The sequence below is a fragment of the Silene latifolia genome, chromosome X (assembly GCF_048544455.1).
Source record: "Silene latifolia isolate original U9 population chromosome X, ASM4854445v1, whole genome shotgun sequence".
Lineage (NCBI taxonomy): Eukaryota > Viridiplantae > Streptophyta > Magnoliopsida > Caryophyllales > Caryophyllaceae > Silene > Silene latifolia.
Window position 1 is genome coordinate 76308697 of NC_133537.1, and position 24296 is coordinate 76332992.

The window sequence follows — 24296 nt, forward strand, 5'->3', positions numbered from 1 at the left end:
CACCACTGTTGTTTTTTTAACTATTGCTGCTATTTTTACGGTTAACCTGTTAGTTTTGTTAAACTCATAGATTTAAATAAATTAATATTTTCTTAAAATCGAATTGTTTGTTAATTTTTCATACTCTCTCCGTTGTTCTAACTGTTACTTTCATTACATGTGTTGTGACTACTATTTCTTTCACTTCTCCCGCCGTCATTATTTCTTCTTTCACTACTCCCGCATTTATTTTTGTTAATTTCACTACTCCCGTTGCTGCTAGTATGACTTTCACTACTCCCGTTGCTATTATTGTTGCTTTTATTACTCACATGGGTGTTAGTAACTTATTATCATAGTAGTTGATTATCTAGTTTTATTAGAATTATATACTTAAATAAATCTGAAATGTTAGATTAGAATATTATTTAAGAGTAGTCATTATTATTTACTAATGAAATTACAAATCTAACGAATTATGGAATATTATATTTTTTGGAAATCTAGATTGATTTATTTATCTTTTAATAGTTTCCAAAATATAATATACTTATATTACATTTGTATATGTTAAATAATTAACATATATTTATTTTAATTAATAACATAAGTGGGGTATGTTTATTTTAAGGAAACTCTTATTTTGATATTCTCTTAATTTATATTTCAACCAAAACTATATAATATTTACATTGAAGTCCCTTGTTCAGGTCCATCACACATCGCCATCAATTCAAAACTATAGAGTATAATTAATTTGTATAAATTTATTTAATTACATAGAAGTCCCTTGGATTCTAGAATCTGATCTTTATAAAAGCAAGAACATTTAACCCATCCTCATGAAGCCACATCATCACATACATTTTCTTTTTCTTTTTTTGAAAAAAGCAATAAATGTGGAGCCCGCAGCGAATAATTTGGATTTAATTTCTGAAAACCTCCATGTTTATGTTTTGTACGTAAATGTTTACGATTATGTTTTATACGTACATAAATATTAACGAATAACGAATAATGAATAATTAAATCAAAAATAATTCATTAACTTTTATATAATGCATGTAGCAACTAGCAAATAAATTGAATAAAATTGAAATTGAAATGCGATTGAACTTATGGCCTTTAATTAATAAAGTCAATATTACTAAACATACCCTCAATATCACCTAAAGATATATGTTCTTTCATTACTTATTGTTATTATACATGTAAAGTAATTAAACATACCCTCAATATCACCTAAAGTAAATAACCAAGTGGTGTTAGTCCAGTGGTAGCCGGGTTGAACCTTGAAGCTTGTAGAAATGCAGGAGTTGAGAGGTCCCGGGTTCGACTACTAGTTGGGGCGATGATCACTTGGCCACTGCAGCCCCCAAAGGGGATGGCTTACATGGTCCATGTGGTGGTGCGGGAATGCATGGGCCCGGGGGGATCCAACCCTCTCGTCATCAAAAAAAAAAAAAAAGATAATTAATCTTGATGATAAATTACCTATTAAAAATTGCTATTATATTTATCAAATGTTTGAATTACATTAAATCCGACACAAAGCTTTTTTTTTCATCAATTCTTGAAAAGAAATTTTGAAAAGACTTTTGATTAGTATTAAAAAAAATGTAAAAACAATAAAAAAATAGTGTTACATAATAGTTCGAGTTAAAATGGAAATGGTTCGTTTTGAGTTTTGCAAGTGATTTTTTTTTTTTTTTTAAAAAAATAGCTATTTTATCATCAAATAATATCAAAGTTTACATTCGTGTCGAGCTCTTATCATCAAATAATATCAAAGTTTATCATCAAATAATATCAAAGTTTACATTCGTGTCGAGTTATAATATCAAAAATAGCTATTTTATCATCGAGTAGGTCGGGTTGGATAAGGTTTCGACTCTAAAATAACGAATCATTTTACATTCGTGTCGAGCTCTTAGTCAAGGTTTATGGGTTTTGACATTGGAAATAACAGGTCAGGTAAAATCAGTTCAAGTCGAATTTTTATAGGTCTACATTATGAACTTTAAAAATTTAAACACAAATATAAATAATTAATCAGTTTATTTAGACTCAAATATAAACGATTCGGGTTGGGTCAAAACTCAATATTTGGGAACTCTATAACACGAGGCAAATTTGTAATATGAGTTACATGACGGGGATGGGTTACAGTCAGTAAACAAGTTAAGTAAGTTTATGACGCTTTTATTTTGCCATTTTATTTTTACTGTAAAAACAAAATCCCATTTTTAATAGGGAAGCTATTTTTATAAAAAAAAAAAAAAATCTTATTAATAATTTAATAATAGTTGTGACTTATACTATATTTTATATTAAGATAAACTTATATATAATCGGTCAGATATAGTCATACAGTAGATCGGATTTCGACCTAAATTAATGGGTTACTTCGAGTTAATCGACATATCAAGATTTACGAGTCAAGACTGAGGAAAAAATAGATTCAGTTGGGTTAAATATACAAGTACATGCTTTGTTGTTTAACTTTGTCAATTATAAATATTTTAATAAACAAAATCGCTAATTATTTTTTACACATATTTACATAAATTCATTAAAAGATGCTAATCTTCATAAAAAAATCTTCTTTCATTTTATTTCTTTGCTTTTACTCAGTCTCTCGATTACTATGTTAAGTAGGTGTTCATACTTTAACTATCAAGAGGACAAATCGTAATTTAATCAGTACTCAGAAAATAAACCTAAGACATCATGTATTTGACGTCCCGTTTGATAATTACAAATGTAATTTATAATTAAAATCTACATAGACAATATAATTATGTTTCTTTTATAGATCTTGCTAATCTACAATATTAAATTAGTATATACTCCGTATATAATATTGATGTAAAAGGTTTTTTTTTTTTTTTTTTTTTACAGCTGTATATAAAGGTTTCACAGTTTTATGGCCTGCTTAGGTAAGCTATGCGCAAGGCCATTTAGATGCCTCAGAATAAAATTAAAGCATAAACAATGAAAAAAGCTAAAAGAGCCCCGAATGTCCTCCAAAATCCCTTTAATCATGTGGCTATCCCTGTCAACCCCTGCTATTTGATTGATAAGTTGCAAGCAATCCGATGAAATGTCCAGATAAAAGATCTGCTCCTCTCGTGCCCATTCCATTATATCACGAACGCCCAAAGCTTCAGCCTGCAGCGGTGATTCAGCCCTGGTGCGCACCTGCCGTCGACCCAGTTTTTATCCCGTATCATCATACGCAACCCACCCGAAGGCCGCATCAAAAGTCCTGACCCAATTAGCGTCCACTTTCACCCGTATCACTGCACACCCGGCCGACTTACCTAGAATGTGCACAAGATTGCCATTGCGAATAGTCGTAAGCTCTCTTTGGGATGGTCCCTCTTCCTCAATTCGCATGTCATTCCGAGCCTGTTTTGACGCCTGGTTTTTACACAAGATTTGCGCTCTCTCCCCGACGACATTATAAAACACATTCGTGATCAAATGCGAGTGAACAACCTGATCCTGGAATTTGATTCTATTTCTCAAAGTCCATAGACCCCACAAGACGGCCACAAAGTGTATCACCTGGCACATCCCCTCCTCTCGTTTTCTCAAATAGTGAATCCAGTCATAAATCCAATCAGACATGGGAGTGCCCCTAGCACCCTTTACCCGTATGCCTAGGAACGAGCCTGCCCAGATTCTACTTGAAAAACCACAGTCCCTAAAGAGATGCTCAGAAGTTTCCATGACTCGTTGATCCCCCTTACACATACAACAGAAAAAATCCACTTCAATATTGCGTTTGGAAAACTCACCCAGTCGGTATCACATTGGTAATAATTTTCCAGATAAGAATTTTCCACATCTGTGGCACTGGTAATTTCCACAACATTTTCCGACAAAACAGCCGACCTCGATCATTTAGTCTACCGTTGTCCTTTACAGTTCCAGCATTAATCATATGCTCTTCAAAGATTAGACCATATCCACTCTTTACCGTGTAAATGCCCGACGTTGTGCGTGGCCAGTAGACCCTATCACCCATTCGCACTTCACATGTAACACCCCGTAATTTTGAAGACCTTTATTACATTTTAAAAGTAATATTTTAATCTATTTTAATTTAATATAAATTTATTTGAAATAAAATTTATTTGATAAAATAAAATCTTATTTTATTTTGAATAAATGTAATTATTTTTGATAGTTTAGAAATGTTTAAAAGTGATTTAAACAATATTTAAACCTTTTCCTTTAATAAAATAGATCTCGGATAAAAGTCGTAAAATTGGGATTTTCCCATTTCTTACGATCGATGGGTAAACGAGTTTGGATATTGGGCATATGAGTAGTTAATCTTTTAGTAAAATCGTGTTTAAGAACTTTAATTTTCTCGGAAATCGCGTTCGACGAATATTTCTAATTTCCGTCGAAACGAACCAAAACGTAAACAATTGAAACTCACCCAAACACCCTACCCCAAACCATGCACCCTCCATCCTCCATGGGTCTCCTCTTCATCTTTCATTTCCTCAATTCTCATTCTCTCTCTTCCCTTCATCAAACACCAAATTCATCTCAAAAATCCTCCTTACAATCCCTAAATCCACCATAAATCCTTTATTTCTCCACCAAATCTCATAAAAATTATATATTTGGAATCCTCTCTTGAATCCTCATCTACTAGTAAGCTTTATTTTCATTTCCCCCAATTTTGTTTTAAGGCTCATCTTTTAGGGTTTCGAATTTAAAGCTTAATAATTGTGTTTTTATTGTTCTTATAGGTGAAGAATTTGAAGATGAGTTAGGTGACTCATAAGTTGTTGAAGATGAAGAGTAATTTTGGGATTTAGAAGCTTTCTCGAGTTATTACTTATCTCTTTGCTAGCTTAAGGTAACTATTCCGAGTTATTCGACGAATTAATGTCACATTAGTAGTTGTATTTGTTGTTTGTTGTTGTTTGTTGTTGTTGTTGTTGTTGTTGTTTGTTGTTTGTTGTTGTTTGAGACGATCTTGTTGATAAATGAATGATTGGAGTAAGATGAGTATGCTTATGTTTAATTTATGTTACCCATTTGTATATTATTGTTTGGAACAAATTTGGATGAGGAATTATGAGTTGTGACAAGTTCGCATATTGGCTGGAACACATCAGTACCGAACCGAGAAGGTTTCCAATGTTTCCAAAAATATGACAGATTGAACGGCATCGAAAAATTAGGTGGTTTAGCCACTTGAATCACTCAATTCGGAGTCCGTATGAGTAAATGGCGTCGTTTTATCGATTAAAATTTATAGAAAAGTTTACCCTTGTGTGAGACGGTTATTTATGCTATTTTATTATGCGAGAATTTTGTGGAATTAGTTATTTTATAAGTTGGAATATATTTCCTTATATTGATAGTTTTTCACATGATAGAAATTGGAAATGGCATGAGAATGATATTGTGAGGAATTTTTTGATTTGGGCCAAAGTAGGCCAAGACTCTGAGCTGGGCGAGATTGACCGAACGAGTTTGGTCAAACTAGGTTTAAACCGGTCAGCCTCGATTTGACTGATGACCCGTCGCGGGACTCGGGTCGAGGGTTTGTCTTTGAGGTGAGATTGGTTGTTATTGGATGTTTTATGTTGATGCCTTGATATTTGTGATTATCATTTCACATGGTGGTTGTTGGATACTTTGGATGCCTTATGCTTGAGTCTTGTTGCCTCTTTGCCATTTTAGCTTGTTCTCATGGATTATGGTACTGTTGGTTAGCTGGAATTTGGATTATTATTGATATTGGAGATATTGTTGGATTGTCAGCTGAATATGCTCTTGCGTAGCCTTTCATATGCTAGGTTATGTATGATCATTTGCGTATGTGCATGTTTGGACTCTTTGCCCCTCTTATGGTTAATTGGGTGTCCTACTTGTCTTGTGTGGTGTGGGCTAAAGTATTCAAGCTGGGACTAGGTCCTAGGTGTGTATTTTGGCCTTCGTCATAGATAGGCCCTTATAGTCTTTGACGAGTGTATGTTCACAGCTTAATAGCCTTTGTGTCTTAGCTTGGTGGGCTTATATCCAAGTTAGGGTATGACCTCCTGACGTACTCTTAGAAGTATATGGTCAGCTTAAGTACTAGCCAACCCTTTGGTGGACTCCTTAGGGGTACTCATGTGTGTGATCATGGGTCTTGGATGCGGTATTTTCCGCATGTCGCTAGGTCTGCGCGGGTTTAGGACTAGGGTGTTTACCTTACCTCGTGGTATAGACTCGAGTTACAGAGTGACTATTGACTGTCCTAAGAACTTATGCCTGTCTCTAGATATATTGTCCTTTCTTGTTTGATGATTCTATGAATCATAGAAGGTGAGATGCAAGCCGGCTATGGTTGATAGAGTTTGGATTCCTGGATGTTTTGTGATTCACATGATAGTGTAGTATGAGTTGGTCTAGTATTCACATGCTAGGACTATGTGTTGTTATATTGTTGTTCACATGATAAGCACGATTGTCTAGCATCTATATGCTAAGGCTATGTGTCATTCATATTCATATTCTTATGTTTACATGTTATATTAATTATGACATTTCGTGGCTGGGAGGACTCGGAGTACTCCCCACTGACTGTGGCTTTCGTATTTGTATAAAATGCGATTGACAGGTAGGTGATGCATATATGGGGTACATGGACGAGCTAGCGAGCAAAGTAACCTTGGGACCTAGATTGGCTTTATATTATTGTGACCCTTAAATACTTTTATGTCATATACTTTTTAGGGACATATGTCTCCCTTTTTCATAATTGGGTTGTATAACTTTGTTTCGCGACTTTAGCGATGTTTTATGTATCAGATTTATTTTGGACCTTGCATGTTTGACACCTTCCCATTTGGATATTTTTATAACAGGTTCAGGTTTTAAAAATTACAGGTTTTTACCCAAATGAACCTATTACAAACATATCCATGCAGTTTTTATCTAGAGTTATGTGTTTACTTTTCCGCAATGAATGAGGGTGTCACAGTTGGTATCAGAGCATATTTGCTCCCGACGCACGTTTGTGCACCCCAATATAAATAACTTGACCTTAAAATAATAAACTTGAGAGATGGGTAGGATGGGTAGACGTAGGACCATATGTTGTAGCCTCTTTGTGATTACTATTTGTTAGGTGCTAACCAATGTTCTCTTTTGCAAGATGGCCCCTCCAAGAAACGTGGTTAATGCAATCTTACAAGCTAGGTTTGTTAATTGTTAGTTATTAATTTTCATGCCGTTGAAGCTATGACCGTGATCTTAATCGTTGGTGACCAAGATTGAGTGGCCGTTGCCGAATGTTGAAGATTGGTTATGCCAAATGAAGAATGCTTCCACTTTCTCGATATTTCTTTCGTATTCAGTGTATCTTACCTTAATCTTTCAATCTCGTTGTTTATTCGTCTTTCAAATTCCTCTTCTCTCGCCTTGGTAACTACTCTTCTATTCTTTCTCCCGATTCATCCTTGGTTCGTTTTCTTCTTATAATAAGAGTCCGTGTGGACACCTTCCTTTTATTCCGCGGGATAGTCCCCTTGTTCAAGAGAACCCGGTTTTGAGAGAATGTTTTTAACTGAGCCTCGTACCTTGGGGTGAGTGAATGTATCATTGGAGGGCGTGAACGAGTTGAGAAATTGATTGTTTAAGGTTTGAGTTATATATGAGAATATGACTTGGGATCCTTTGGTTAGTCTTGTTAGTTGTGCTTGATGTGAGAGCCTAGTGAGTTGAGAAACACCTTGGGATTTATGTCTATTGAGAGCTTGTTTGTTATAGGCGATTGAGCATGGGTACTACCTTAGCACATAAGTTGGAATGAACCTAAGCTACTTCATTTGAGAGTCTCGATGTTTCTTGTGAAGAATTAAAGGAATGATAGTTAGCCCCAATCTTTGTAGGCCTTGAAAGGAATACAATAGGACATTGACCTTGCTTAATGGATTGGTATCGTACTTTGGAATTAGTTAGTTTGTTAAACCTTTTGAGTTGACCAAATCTAGTATAGAGTAGCCCTTGTTGACCTTTTGAAATTTGAGAACACGTGGTTGACCTTATTAATCATATCTGAATTTGGGAATTTTGGTGGAAAATTATTCGATGTAGTTCGTGAGTTCAAAGATGCGATTCTAATTTATGGTATCGAAGACTAGAAGTACGAAGTGGTGAGATGATAGTGTAAACACGCCATGGTACTTGGGGATGACATAGCAAGTGAAGTTCGATGACGAGAATTGTAAAGGAGATACTTTGGGACTTGGATGGTAACAAATGAATTTGTGTGGTGAATTGATTTTGGCTCTTGGAACCAATTGAGTTGAGGAATACCTACCATTGTGGAGTCCTTGTTAGTCCTATGATTTGGTAGACTTTTGAGGCTTTGTTGAGCACCTTAGTGATGTAACCTTATCATAGCGATCATAAGCTTTGAGGAGTGTTTGGTTAAGCGGTAACCCTTTCATTATGCCGCTTCTATTCTCCTCTCCTTCTCTTTAGCGTTCGTTGAACCCTGTTTTTATGCCGAAGTTTACATATCTTCTTATTGCCCGAGATATTTTCTTAACTCGAGTACCTCTTATTTCTGTCAACCGTTATCTTTACGGTCCGACTCCTTAGTTTCCTAACCTGCCATGCTCATGCACCCTTCGAAAATATTTTACCGTTTCTCTATCTCGTTATCACTCGTTATCTCCTTAGTATAGTTGGTACCTTGTTGACCATGTTTACAGAGTTAGTGGGATGTGATTTGAGGATTTTTGTATTTTAATTTTTGTCAGGAATTGGTGTAGGAGTTTGTGTCTGTATTTGACCATGTGATATGAGAGTTAGATTTTTGATGGAATTCTTATGATGGCAATGTTGTAGTCTCCTTGCGATTTGAGGTTCGCGTGATTAGGTGGTATAAGACTCACTTTGTTTTCGATTAGATGATGAGACTAATGGGATTAGTTTACCTTGGTGGAGTATTTCTATGGTTATTTTGGATTTGTTTTGGGCATTGTTCGTTCGGGGATTGTTCGTTTGTCATTTGAGCCTTACTTTACAGTATTGGGGATTGATAGCTAAGTTTGTGGAATGTTATTGTAAGTTTGGACCTTATATTTAATCGTTTGAGGAATCTTTCTATTGGAATTGGATTATTGTTGGGAAGTAGGATAGTGAATCTTGAGTAAACCGATCAGATGATTTGTGTGATGAACCCATTTATCTTATAGTTAGTGCTAATCATAGATTGGATAGTGCAACTTGTTGCTTGTGGGTTGGTTTCAAGCATGAATGTGTTTGGGAATATTGAATCTTGGTAAGGGTATAATATTGTTACTAGTTTCGACTTTGAATTTTGATTTTGTTCGGTGGAGGATATTGGTGGAAACATTTTGATTGGGAAATTGTTAAGTTATAATTGTAGAGGATAGGATTGTCTCAAGGATTAACTTATAAGTAGACTTGTCGATGAGTGGTTCAAATGGCTCTTTGGATTAGTGTGGCCTCTGGTTGTTGCCCTGTTGATGTTCGGAGGACCTAGTAGGATGACTCCGTGGTTGGAAAATTGAGTGAGTAACCTTTCTTGATGTACCGATCTTCCTAATTCCGATCTCCGACAATTGTCATTCTTGCTATTCTGGCTTGTTCTGTTGAGTTCGCCTTTTTGGAACTCATTTGACCTTTTGAGTAAAGCTTCTTGTTCGTTGACATCTTTATTGACTTCATCCCAAAATTCCACCTTTAAGAGTTCAATTCCTTCTTGTCTGTTGGGTGTGAGTTCCCTATCGCGACTTGCACTTCTCATTCTTGAGTTGTTTTCCATCTTGCATAGATTCTATCTAGTTTGAATAAACTTTTGGTTCATTATTTTAAATTTGGAGTTAAATCTACAAATTGACCTCTTTCTATAACATTTGAAAATGATTTCTCACTCTCTTTCAACCTTGGTGTTCGATTTGATACCTAAGCTATTTCTCGTCTTGTGTAATTTCGGACCAATGTAAGTTAACTTTTCGATTCATTGTTAAAATTTGTATTATATTTGGAAAACTTGACTTCTGGTAAGGTTTGAAAAATGATTTAACATTTTTCTATAACAATTGCATTTGACTTTTCGCTTTCATTTTATTTTGGCGTTGATTCGTTGTCAGGATTCGTTATTGGAGACGTCTGATAGCTAGTTCTGCACTTATCGGCGAATGATTTCGTATTTTGATTTGTCCTTGATTCGGAATGATAGCGCGCTTGTATGCATCAAGAGTTCTCTCATTCCCTTGATATGGACATCGTGCTTTTGAAAGTTTTCTTAAGCCCTTTTTGAAGGATCATCTTTTGAAATTCCAATTTGTTTTGAATGTTTTGATTTTCGCCCTTGGAAAGTTGAGTTCGTCCTTATTATATTTTCGTTTTCTACTTGCAAGTTTCGAGGAACAAACTTCTTAAAAGGAGGGATGATTGTAACACCCCGTAATTTTGAAGACCTTTATTACATTTTAAAAGTAATATTTTAATCTATTTTAATTTAATATTAATTTATTTGAAATAAAATTTATTTGATAAAATATAATCTTATTTTATTTTGAAGAAATGTAATTATTTTTGATAGTTTAGATTCCTTTAATAAAATAGATTTCGGATAAAAGTCGTAAAATTGGGATTTTCCCATTTCTTACGGTCGTTGGGTAAACGAGTTTGGATATTGGGCATATGAGTAGTTAATCTTTTAGTAAAATCGTGTTTAAGAACTTTAATTTTCTCGGAAATCGCGTTCGACGAATATTTCTAATTTCCGTCGAAACGAACCAAAACGTAAACAATTGAAACTCACCCAAACACCCTACTCCAAACCATTCACCCTCCATCCTCCATGGGTCTCCTCTTCATCTTTCATCTCCTCAATTCTCATTCTCTCTCTTCCCTTCATCAAACACCAAATTCATCTCAAAAATCCTCCTTACAATCCCTAAATCCACCATAAATCCTTCATTTCTCCACCAAATCTCAAAAAAATTATATATTTGGAGTCCTCTCTTCAATCCTCATCTACTAGTAAGCTTTATTTTCATTTCCCCCAATTTTGTTTTAAGGCTCATCTTTTAGGGTTTCGAATTTAAAGCTTAATAATTGTGTTTTTATTGTTCTTATAGGTGAAGAATTTGAAGATGAGTTAGGTGACTCATAAGTTGTTGAAGATGAAGAGTAATTTTGGGTTTTAGAAGCTTTCTCAAGTTATTACTTATCTCTTTGCTAGCTTAAGGTAACTATTCCGAGTTACTCGACGAATTAATGTCACATTAGTAGTTGTATTTGTTGTTTGTTGTTGTTGTTGTTGTTGTTGTTGTTGTTGTTGTTGTTGTTGTTGTTGTTGTTGTTGTTGTTGTTGTTGTTGTTGTTTGTTGTTTGTTGTTGTTTGAGACGTTCTTGTTGATAAATTAATGAATGGAGTAAGATGAGTATGCTTATGTTTAATTTATGTTACCCATTTGTATATTATTGTTTGGAACAAATTTGGATGAGGAATTATGTGTTGTGACAAGTCCGCGTCTTGGCTGGAACGCGTCAGTACCGGACGGAGACGGTTTCCAATGTTTCTAAAAATATGACAGATTGAACGGCATCGAAAAATTAGGTGGTTTAGCCACTTGAATCACTCAATTCGGAGTCCGTATGAGTAAATGGCGTCGTTTTATCGATTAAAATTTATAGAAAAGTTTACCCTTGTGTGAGACGATTATTTATGCTATTTTATTATGCGAGAATTTTGTGGAATTAGTTATTTTGTAAGTTGGAATATATTTCTTTATGTTGATAGTTTTTCACATGATAAAAATTGGAAATGGCATGAGAATGATATTGTGAGGAATTTTGTGATTTGGGCCAAAGTAGGCCAAGACTCTGAGCTAGGCGAGATTGACCGAACGAGTTTGGTCAAACTAGGTTTAAACCGGTCAGCCTCGATTTGACTGATGACCCGTCGCGGGACTCGGGTCGAGGGTTTGTCTTTGAGGTGAGATTGGTTGTTATTGGATGTTTTATGTTGATGCCTTGATATTTGTGATTATCATTTCACATGTTGGTTGTTGGATACTTTGGATGCCTTAGGCTTGAGTCTTGTTGCCTCTTTGCCATTTTAGCTTATTCTCATGGATTATGGTACTGTTGGTTAGCTGGAATTTGGATTATTATTGATATTGGAGATATTGTTGGATTGTCAGCTGAATATGCTCTTGCGTAGCCTTTCATATGCTAGGGTATGTATGATCATTTGCGTATGTGCAAGTTTGGACTCTTTGCCCCTCTTATGGTTAATTGGGTGTCCTACTTGTCTTGTGTGGTGTGGGTTAAAGTATTCAAGCTGGGACTAGGTCCTAGGTGAGTATTTCGGCCTTCGTCATAGATAGGCCCTTATAGTCTTTGACGAGTGTATGTTCACAGCTTAATAGCCTTTCTGTCTTAGCTTGGTGGGCTTATATCCAAGTTAGGGTATGACCTCCTGACGTACTCTTAAAAGTATGCGGTCAGCTTAAGTACTAGCCAACCCTTTGGTGGACTCCTTAGGGGTACTCATGTGTGTGATCATGGGTCTTGGATGCAGTATTTTCCGCATGTCGGTAGGGCTGCGCAGGTTTAAGACTAGGGTGTTTACCTTACCTCGTGGTATAGACTCGAGTTACAGAGTGACTATTGACTGTCCTAAGAACTTATGCCTGTCTCTAGATATATTGTCCTTTCTTGTTTGATGATTCTATGAATCATAGAAGGTGAGATGCAAGCCGGCTATGGTTAATAGAGTTTGGATTCCTAGATGTTATGTGATTCACATGATAGTGTAGTATGAGTCGGTCTAATATTCACATGCTAGGACTATGTGTTGTTATATTGTTGTTCACATGATAAGCACGATTGTCTAGCATCTATATGCTAAGGCTATGTGTCATTCATATTCATATTCTTATGTTTACATGTTATATTAATTATGACATTTCGTGGTCGGGAGGACTCTGAGTTACTCCCCCCATGACTGTGGCTTTCGTATTTGTATAAAATGCGATTGACAGGTAGGTGATGCATATATGGGGTACATGGACGAGCTAGCGAGCAAAGTAACCTTGGGACCTAGATTGTCTTTATATTATTGTGACCCTTAAATACTTTTATGTCATATACTTTTTAGGGACATATGTCTCCCTTTTTCATAATTGGGTTGTATAACTTTGTTTCGCGACTTTCGCGATGTTTTATGTATGAGATTTATTTTGGACCTTGCATGTTTGACACCTTGCCATTTGGATATTTTTATAACAGGTTCAGGTTTTAAAAATTACAGGTTTTTACCCAAATGAACCTATTACAAACATATCCATGCAGTTTTTATCTAGAATTATGTGTTTACTTTTCCGCAATGAATGAGGGTGTCACATCACACCTCGGTATAGCAAGAATCCGTGCAGCCCACTCCTCCGTGAACATACCTTCTATGAAGCCTTTATTTCAGCTACCATCAAGTTGGAGAAGATTCCTAACCTGTAAGTTATCAAGATGACCATTACTTTGATTTAGCCATTCATTCCTAGGCTCCGGTCGCTCTCCCCCCACCCATCTCGCTGTCCAGACATTTATCCTCGAATCAAGACCAGGCTTCCAACCAATATTTTCCATAACAATTGAGAGCCCATGCAAGATACTACGTATGCCCCACGAACACCCAGAACCCCTGATACGGGTCATACCCTGTAGTACCACTTGAGTCCCAAAGAGCTTTTGTCTGAAAATCCTGCAAAAGAGAGATGACTCTCCAGAAAAGATTCTCCATCCAAGTTTGGCTAATAAAGCTTGGTTAAGGCATTTTACATTACGTATGCCTAACCCACCCGCACTCTTCGGCAAGCTTAGGAAGTTTTTGCTGCACCAGTGGATATTATTCCCCATCTTACATCATGTCCACCAAAATTGTGCCAAAATAGAATTAATCTTTTTTGCCATACTTACCGGAACTTTGAAGACCGATAGAAAGTAATTTGAGAGATTGGATAGAACCGATGAAATCAGAGTAAGACGTCCTGCTGGTGAGGGAAAAATCCCATTCCACGAAGAAATGCGTCTGGTGACATGATCAATAAGTGCATTGAAGATGCCCTGTTTTGATTCTTTAAATTCCGCCGGGATACCCAGATATTTCCCAATACCATTGTTCTTCCTGATATTAAAGGCTTTCATAGTCCTCTGTGCTTTAACCAGGGTAGTACTCGGGCTAAAAAGTATCCATGATTTATCCACATTTAACCTTTGACCGGACGCTTCACAATAATCCTTGATGAGTTGCACCACAAGGGTCACCATATCCCCTTTATCCTTGAAGAAGAAAACCGAATCATCCGCAAAAAAGAGATGTGTAATTGGCCGAACCCCCCTAACTAGTTAAATTCCATGAATCAACCGAAGATCATGAGCGTGATCAATATTTCGGGATAGCACTTCCATACACAAAATGAAAAGATAAGGGGATAGGGGATCACCTTGCCGTAATCCACATTTAGGTTTGAATTGTGGTAAAGGGATGCCATTTACCAGAATTTCATAGCTTACCGTCGTCACGCAACTCATCGTAAGCGTGATCAAATGTTGAGGGAATCCGTACCTTACCAACACTGCTTCCAAGAAATCCCATCTGACTCTGTCATACGCCTTGCTAATATCCGCCTTAAAAGCACACAGAGCCAGTCTCCCATACCCATGGGACGAAATTTTATTAATGGCCTCATGAGCCACAAGAATATTGTCACAGATGCTCCTCCCCGGGAGAAAAGCATTCTGTGTTTCACCTACTAACGAGCTCATCACCTTTGCCAATCGGTTTGCTATACATTTTGTCATAACCCTCATCACCACGTTACAAAGACTAATAGGACGGTAGTCCGTAACCCCCTCCGGATTTTCTTTCTTTGGAATAAGCGCAATAAAAGTCCTATTTAATTCTCGTAGCACTCTCCCGGAATTTAGGATAGAAAGAATAGCCTTTGTAAAGTCTCTTTTGACCAATGACCAGCACCTTTGAAAGAAGACCGCGGGAATACCATCAGGTCCCGGGGCTTTGAGAGCACCCATTTGGAAAATCGCCGTGCGGACCTCCTTAGCGGAGTAGGGCCTACTTAGCCGGTCCAGCTCATCTTGTGGAAAAGAGTGATCAAGATACTTGAGTGTAGGATCAAAAAGGGAACGATCTCTCCATTCCACGCTTTCATCCGAAGATAGATAAAGATCCATAAAAGTTTTCTGGAATTCTCCTCGATCCCGCCCCTCCTCATAGTGCCAATTTCCATCCGAGCCTTTAATCTCGTGGATATAATTTCGCCCCGCTCGACCTTTAACCCAATTAAAGAAGTATTTTGTGCAAGTATCCCCATTAACCATCCACTTTATCTTTGCTCTCTGTTTCCAGAAAGCCGCCGCCGCCCTTGCAAACTCCGTTACTTCCTCATTTACTTTTTTGTACTCCTCATCCCCATTCCCCGCAATAGCCAACGTCATGCCATGTTCCAATCGTTGATCAAACTCATCCCATTTCCGTCTCCATTCTGCTCGTTTATCTAGAGTCCATCGCTTAACACTCGTCCGGATTCTAGATAGTTTCCTATTTACTTGATACGCCAGAGAGCCCTTGTCACTTCTTTTCCAGTCAACCCGAATTCTTTCCACGCATTCTTCATGATCCAGTACCCACGCATCAAGCTTATAGGGTCTATTCCCAGACATGGTTGCAAGATTCAAATCCACTTCTATGGGTGCATGGTCCGAAATTTGGATAGGGTAATGTTTAATTCCTGTATTTGGGAAGACCGTGAACCAATCCTTCGATCCAAATGCTTTATCAATTCGTTCATAAACCCGCTGTTCCCCCTTGCGATTATTACACCACGTAAAACATGGTCCCTTAAAAGGGATATCCAAGAGTTCATTACGGACTTTCCATAGGCTAAACTCATCCGCTTCCCCTATGGGTCGCTGACTCAAACTTAGTTTGTCACATCGATACTCACCTGATTAAAGTCCCCCACCATAAGAAACGGAGCCTTGCAGGATCCAATCCATTCCTCAACCTCATGTAACACGGATGCACGCAAGTTTACACTCGGGGCACCATAAAAAAGCACAAGATACCATACTAATCCATTATATTTTTGAACCAAAAGGATAATGAAATGATTACAAGCCTTAACCAACGACATCCGGGATTCCTTCCGCCATCCCACCCAAAGTCCACCTGATGCCCCCACGGCATCAACCCCAAAACATTTGTCAAAACCTAAATTCCTAAACATAGGGAAAAGCCGACTAGCATTACATTTGGTTTCTATTAAAAACAGGAAATCATAAAACTTCCTACCTACCAACGCTCTTATTTTAGGAATTGTAGGGGTGAGCGTGTTATTAAGACCCCTACAATTCCAAACCAAATCCATCATGGCGTAAGAGGAGGTTGTGAAGGCCCAACCTCCGCAAAGCCATCAAGATCATAGTCCACACCCCCCATTCACAGATGGGAAAGACGAGTCACTTGACTCTACCATCACCACATCTTCCACATGTACACGAAAACCCCAAGTGGGTTGCTGCCCATCCTGCTTATCCCGGTTGCTCTCTGAAACCCAGCACTGTCTTTTTGCCATTTTACGCAGATACTCCTTTGCTTCCTCCACTGACTGTTTAGCATATTCAGGAATAATGTATTCTCCAGCATCAGAGCAGCACCTGCGTTTTCTTGCCCCTCTAATCTCCTCTTTGTAGTCCTCCCTCATATCAGGGGCATGATACACATCAATGAGTCCCAGGCAACCATCAGAGGAGTTGCCAACAGGTAATGCTGCAAACAGTTTTGATCTGGCACCCACCTCAGGAACATCAAATAACTGCACACCAGAAGCACTTACTGGTTTCTTACTCTTATTCCTGTTACCAGCTCTGTGAGTCTCAGCTTCCATTAACTTCTCCCATGGAACCAGATTAGAAGAGCCTTCATCCAAATCCTTGCCCTTCTTGACAATAGCACTGGAAAAGAAAGTGGGTGTTACCTGCTGGTGCTGCATGTCATCCCCAGTTACCTCTTGAGAAGTGTTATTAAGAAGTCCCTTCTCAGAACCTCTACCCAAAGCCAGTTGTAATTCCGTGTTAATCTCTGTAGTATCATCAGAAGAGATCACAATAACCTCCTCCCCATCCTTGTCATCAGAGTAAAATTCTGATGCTAGGGATTCAGAGGCACGCATATCACCAGACAATGATTGATCAGTAATGGGAATGCCCACAGGTTCATTGTTAGCTTCAGTATCCCCATTGTTTCCAGTTTCCAAGTTATTGGATTCAGTATTCCCTTCATCCATTGTAACCATCATGATGCCATCAGTTCCTACCCCATTATCAGCTACCTGGCCAAACCCCTGACCCACCTGCCTAGTTGTCCCATCAGCATAGTGATACACAGTGGGCCAACCTTCCACAGGTGGGTCAAAAGTCTGATTATAACCCTTGTGTTCATCTTCCATATGTGCCCAGCCCAGATCATCTTCAATTCTGCTCAGAATGGCATCTTGATTTCTCTAGTCACGATCTAATGCACCAATCAGACTGTTCTTATTTGAGTACAGAACATACGGGTCCTCAGCTTGCATCTGTTCAAAAACACCTTGCTGCAAGATGTTTAAATCTCCCTGGGCTTCCAGCTCCTCTCCTACACTGTGATAGATTTCGTTATTAACATCTCCCTCCTCTAGCCAGCCTCCTGCCCCAGGGGTAGGTGATTTTCAGTGCCCATCACAACATCCTGAATCTTGTTAGACTGAACCTGCCCCTGCATTCCCACCCCTTCCACTTCTTGTGCCTCAGCCATAGCCACATCACCCTGCACTCTGACCCCATTTACCTCTCCTGACACTTGAATGTTTTGGACATTAGGTTGTGAATTAACATCCACCTCCCCAACCCTATTAAGAGCATGTACCACACCTGTGCCATGATCACCCACCCCATTATCACCATGAAACACCACTGGTCCAGCAAAAGGTTGGGCTGTGACTGCAAAAGCCATACCCGGTAAAACTCTCCCTCCAGGGGTTATGCCTAGATCAAAATCAACTGCCCTCTCAGAAGATTCCCACCTCCTTCTTCTCCTATTAGGACCCCTAGCATTCCCCATTCTAACTCCGGAAGACAAAAACTTGGTTGTGGAGGGGGTAGCATGCAAATCTAGATTGAACATGGTATGCGTACTGTTAGATTGAAACACAGGAAAGCCATTTTCCACAGACCTATCCAGCATACCATTAATTCCAGACACCACATTCATAATAGTCTCCCTACACTGAGCCCCTTTATGACCTATTTTGCCACACTTAATACAATATTTAAAACCTTCTTCATAACGAAATTGGATCCACAAAAGATAGGCCCCCTCCATGGCCAAGAAAAAGCCGGGCATTAAAGGTTCATTTAACTGAATGTGTACCTTCAACCTGAGGTAGTCATTATCAGGTACGAAGTGAAAAGGTTCCACATGGTAATTATGACTCAATAACTTACCGGCAATGTGAGCTACCTGCATAGTCAAATACTCAAAAGGTAGCCCACAAACTCTTACCCAGACCTCTGCATATGGAAACCTGACTGTGCGTGGCACAGTGTCAGCAAACCATTTCGAGAAAACCATAACAGCACCATCAATAGTTGCTGTGGTCCTCTTCAGCAATCCCTCCATGTCCTCTGTTTCAGCACAATGAAATACGTAGACCTCACCCATACGAAAAGCGGTAACAATCCCCTTGGTAGTCCACTTCTTCCTGATCACACCATTGATCAGTTCTGCTTCAAATAACCGGTAGTCAACCAAGAAACCTAGTACACAGCGACTCCAGAAACCTCTAGATTGTCCCAACTCAGTAGGGTCAACATTAATGACCCCACCAGACCTGGGATACCTCCAAATATTTGCGTGTAAAGGATTCATCGGGTTGAACTCGGTTCATGAATTAGCCTGGTGATAACCCTGATGATCCAAAACATTGTGTTGTACTTCATATCCAGGCTCATCGTTTCCCTGACCAAAACCCTCCACTTGATTTTCAGTCTCCATCCTTTTGTGGAAAGGTTTGTTTGAGGAAGGGAAATTATACTTATTATTGATAAAGAAGTCTTGAGAATGTGATTTGTGACGAGTTTTCTTTTTTGGGTTAATTAAGTTGATGAAATGTGAAGATGAGTATGAAACTCCAACAGCCATACTCTTGGCTTAAATAGTGTAATGAAGCACTCTGAAAAGACGTAAGAACACTGGAATCCTCACCGTTGTGTCAATCAGCAGCGAGCGAAACGCCAATCAACGAGAGAATAAAACCTCGAGCTGACCAAATAAATGTAGCAACCAATTAAGACAAACTGCAATTTAATGATGGAATGGAATATGGAGAGATTTGGGGCTGAGTAAAATTTCTGACACTCAATTAGGGTTACGAGCCCCAATTAATACCCCCAAATTAAAATGATTACTAAACTTTAATAGAGTAGCTGAGAAAATCGTAGGGCAAAAGGAATATTAAGGGATCAATTATACCCAATTAGCAGTAGATTTAATTTGGGGGAAATAAAAAGGAGAGATTTAGACAAGAGAGGCGATGAAACTAGCTATGCTAGGTGTACTTGAAAGCTCTCCAGGGAGAGTTGCAGCTCTCTGGAAAAATAGGGAGAGAAAATTAACGGGAGTATAGTTGAGCCGATGTAAAAGGTAAACCAAATATTATTTTTCTTTCAAGTCAACAATATTAAAATTATTATATATTGAATCTCACTTTTGTTAGAGGTAATTTTTCCAATTTAATTCGTTACGCTGCCTTTACCATATATGTTTGTGATATTTTACCTATTCAAACTAAAATTTGAGAACTTGAAATTCATTTGAGCACTATTTAACTGAAAAAAATATACCATTTTTAAAAACGTACAAAAGCCTGAGCATATTGAAAGTAATTTACTAGTGAAGGAGAATGAAAGTTGAAAAATTGTGTTAAAAGAGAAAAAAGGCATTAGGTTCACATTTACCAAAAATTGTACCACCAGTAGTATGCAGCGATGAAGGTAGGCGTTATCAGTAGTCGCTAGCAAGGAGGTGTTTTTGGATATAATAGTGGTAGCAGCAGGCAGCTCCACGCCTCCACCAAATGATATGATCCCCCCTGCCAAATCCAAATTCAAGATGAAAGTGACTGTTCATTTCTATTAAACCCAATGCGTGTTGAGCACTGCAGCTCACGCTGTCTACTCTTCTTGTAGCATTGTATGTACCTTTTATAAATCGATCCATTTTCTCACGTGTGCACACACTAAGAAGTCATTTAAGAAAAGGAAAATGTTTCATCTTAATATTATATTCCACTGTCTATTCCAAGTAACTACGAAAAGTAAACGTTTCATTCGTGGATATTGATTTCTTAATCAGGCGTAAATGGACCGTTATACCCTTATAATTTTTACATCCTTATTTTCGATTTTTTGTCCATCTTCTTCCAAACCACCAGCCTCCCCACGGCAACCTCCCTTCCCTACACCGACGCTACCACCGAGCCCCTGTACCAGAGTCCCGTACCGAACCCTTGCACCGGACCTCTACACCTGACCACCTCTCTAACAGAACAGCCGCCCCGCCATTACTACCGGAACAACCGCACTAACGATAATAGCATGTTAATCATTATTCATTTGCATCCATTAATGTTCAACTCCATCTCTAATCTCATGTTTTTTAGTAAAAAAATTGAAAAATAGTAATTGCTGCGCCTTTGAACAAAAACAAACAAACAATTAAAGTCATTATGTTCCTCATTCTTAGAAGTCAGAAGAGTCATCACCATCCACTTTTCATGTTTTTATTAAACAAATCTGTAATTACAGGGGTGCATCGAACAATAAAAACAAACAAACAGTAATTCTATGTCCCTTCCCGTAAACCTTCGTACCTCACCACCCAGACGTCACCACGGCCAACAGCTATGCCACCATCACGGCCAACACCTGACGCCACCACCATGAATAAGCGAGTCGACGTCCCAAACGCAGGCAGGTCGATGTCCCAAACTCAGAAGACCGACTGATATCTAACTTTACCACCAACGGCTCAGTACAATCATCATCATGGTCGTCGTCCCCACCACAGCCCGCCCTGCCTACCACCGCAGCCACTACCGACGTCAAACTCCGACCATGAATTTACTTTCATTAATTTTTTCAAACCCTAATTTTATTAGATTAAATTAATTTAATCTCCCTAATTTGATAAAACATGGTTAATAAAGTCAGAATTATTACTTGATCGGACATGAGAAGAACCAGCATTCATAATTGAGTAATTTGTCGGATTTGATTAGGTTGGTGAGGAAGAGAATTAGAGAGCTTTTTCTTCTTTGTTTTTGGGAAGGGTAAAGAATGGAAAAAAAATGGCAAAAAGTCCATAAAAGAGTAATGTTTGTCCATGAATGAGCAACTACGCTACGAAATACTCCGTAATTAATAAGAATGACAAATAAATCCCGATCTTATTATTGATTTTTTTCTTAAATGGCGTTTTAGACCCAAGTATTTACACAAATAAGGCTCATTCCAAACTATTTACACGGAATGGGTCGTCATAACTTTTAATTTTTTTCAAGATTTCCCAACCTCTCGACATATGAAATAGCGAGTAGTATTTTTTTTTATTTCACCACCATCTCGCTACTTGGAATATCGAGAAGCTACAGGTCTATTTTGTGAAGCATTCTGCCACTTGTCGAATTTTTGTGTTAATTAACATCTCGCTCATTGAAATAACGAGAAGTTGGCTGACTCGAATAAAACACAAAAAAGCCGGCCTCTTTCCTCATTCATTAAATAACTAAAATAACAAAATTCCCAATTTTTTTTTTTTGTAAAAGGTTAGTATATTAATATTAACAAAAATACATCATCCAGGGGTATTACAATTCCCAAATTTTCCCCAAACCCTAAATTGCGACATATCAAATTCTTCCCCAAATCAACTTTAATCACTCCACTATCTCTTCCTGTCTTCTTTAAAGGTATTACACATTTGCTATTAACTTTTAAATCTTTATATTTTGTTATTAAAGTAGATGAATTGGCTAGGTTTTAGGTTTAGTAATTGGTATATGTTTTGTGCATTTGTTTGATTTTGTGTCGATTAGTTGGTTATTTAGCTTGTTATATTTCTAGATTTGTGGTGAAATTTTAAGATGGAGAAAACTAATTACCCTTTATGTTGTTACTCTAATGGTGAGCTAATAGATGAAGGAGAAAATGTGAGTTACAAAGATGGTGAACCTTTCTTTGTTTTTGTCAATAGTGACAATAGCTATGATGAACTCACTTCCTTAATTTGTGATGAGTTAGAGATTAATGGAATTCAATTTAAATTAGATATTAAAATGAAATATCCCAGTATCAGAGGATACAAGTTGTTATCTTTGAATTGTGATAAATCTTTGAAAGCTATGTGGGCGAGTGTTTATCAATCAAATGCGTCTTCGATAGATTTGTACATTGAGTTGATACCCATCCAACAATCCAACAACTTTTTTACAAACATATTAAATCAAGCAATGAGAGGTGATGACCATATGCTAAGTGTGTCGTTGTATGCTAATAACGTTGATCAAGATCAATATGATTGGAATTTCAATGGGGACGAGTTTGAGGAGGACAAGGATGAGCTAATGATGAATGAGGTTGATGTTGACGGTGAGGACATTGTAATCCCTTCTGCACCTACACTTGAGTTTAGTAGGGTGCCAACTATCGATGTGGAGTTTGTTAATGGTTGGTGTAGCAAGGCTGATGTTGCTTGCTATAATGGTGGTGAATTTTGTGAGGGAAAAAGGTTTAATAACAAATTGAGTTTGTCGCAATTATGTCCGTCAATATCATATTCAAAGGAATCTAGAATTCAAGACAATGGAATCAAAACCACACACCGTGACTTAAAAATGTTGTAGGAAACCAATTCCTTGCAATTGGACTTTAAGAGCCTCTAAAAAAGATGTTACCAATGATGCTTTCACTATAGTCACATATAAGGATCCTCACCACACCTCTTGTGTTGTTGATGCACCACCTCTTGATCATCCTGATTTGAGCAATGTTTTTATTGAGAAACACATTAGGACAGTTGTCGATGCGGATTAAGGTGTGAAAATATCTAATCTAAGAGCCAACATTCTCACTCAATTCAACTTCACGCCTTCTTATATGAAAACATGGCATGCTAAACAAAGAGGTTTGGCGGATTTGTATGGTAATTGGGAGGAGTCTTATGCCTTGCTCCCACATTACTTTGAAGCAATGAAAACCGCAAATCCGGGGACCGTTGTACACTTTGTCAACAAATCTACACCTTCTCCTAATGTTGAGGTTTTTGATCGGGTATTTTGGGCATTTGGGCTTTCAACTAAGGGTTTTAAACATTGTAGGCCAATCATCACCATTGACGGAACTCATTTGTATGGTAAGTGTAAAGGGGTTCTCTTGATTTCAATTGGAGTTGACGCAAATGATAAAATTTTTCCATTAGCTTTTGTTATTGTTGATTGTGAGAGTATTGATACATGGAGGTGGTTTTTGGGCTCCATTAGGCATTATGTCACTAAACGAGATGGTCTTTGTATTTTTTCTGATCGTCATGTTGGTATCATAAGGGCAATGAACGAATTCGGTGGTGGATGGAAGGAGCCACATGTGTTTCATAGATATTATATCCATTATCATGCTTCTAACATAAACACCAAATTTAAAAGCAATGAGCTAAAGATTGCATTCCTTTCAACGGCAACCGCGACATAACCTAAGAGGTTTAACAAAGGGATGCAAAAAATAGGTGAAATATGTTGACCCATACTACTCTAGTGAGGACTATCACATATCCAATCGCTCTAGTTTTCATCTAGTGTAACACCCCCTTCTTACCCAGCCAAGGTAATTAAGAGATGTTACCATCTCGGTTTCCCGAGGCGTTAAATCGGAGATACAATCAAGAAACATCTTATATAAATACAAGTTTAGTTATTACAAACATAAACTAATAAATAAAGTGAATTATACAAATTACAAGTCTACTACCATCTATGTCATCTATGTTATGCTACTCAACTCCGAGTCCAAGGCGCGGCCTAAATCCCGATCACGTCAACAAGCAAAACCGGTCGACACATGCCACCCCGAAAATAATTGACAATTACACAAACACACAAACGTCGGTTTCAATAAATAAAGTATGACACGACAGAAGTGTG

General features: G+C 37.8%; 2 protein-coding genes across 2 annotated transcripts; one reads left to right on the plus strand and one right to left on the minus strand.

The window, feature by feature from the left end:
- Window positions 1–3198: 3198 nt before the first annotated feature.
- Window positions 3199–16433, minus strand: LOC141617643 (uncharacterized). The gene is made up of 6 exons (XM_074434814.1): window positions 16011–16433; window positions 14617–15903; window positions 13963–14325; window positions 13845–13876; window positions 13498–13747; window positions 3199–3729 (listed from the first exon to the last, which is right to left on the minus strand). Exons 1-6 carry the CDS (start codon window positions 16431–16433, stop codon window positions 3199–3201), a joined length of 2886 nt encoding a protein of 961 aa, XP_074290915.1.
- Window positions 16434–23256: 6823 nt separating this feature from the next.
- LOC141617644 (uncharacterized) lies at window positions 23257–23847 on the plus strand. Its single transcript, XM_074434815.1, has one exon. The coding sequence runs from the start codon at window positions 23257–23259 to the stop codon at window positions 23845–23847; it is 591 nt and encodes a 196-aa protein (XP_074290916.1).
- Window positions 23848–24296: the final 449 nt, after the last annotated feature.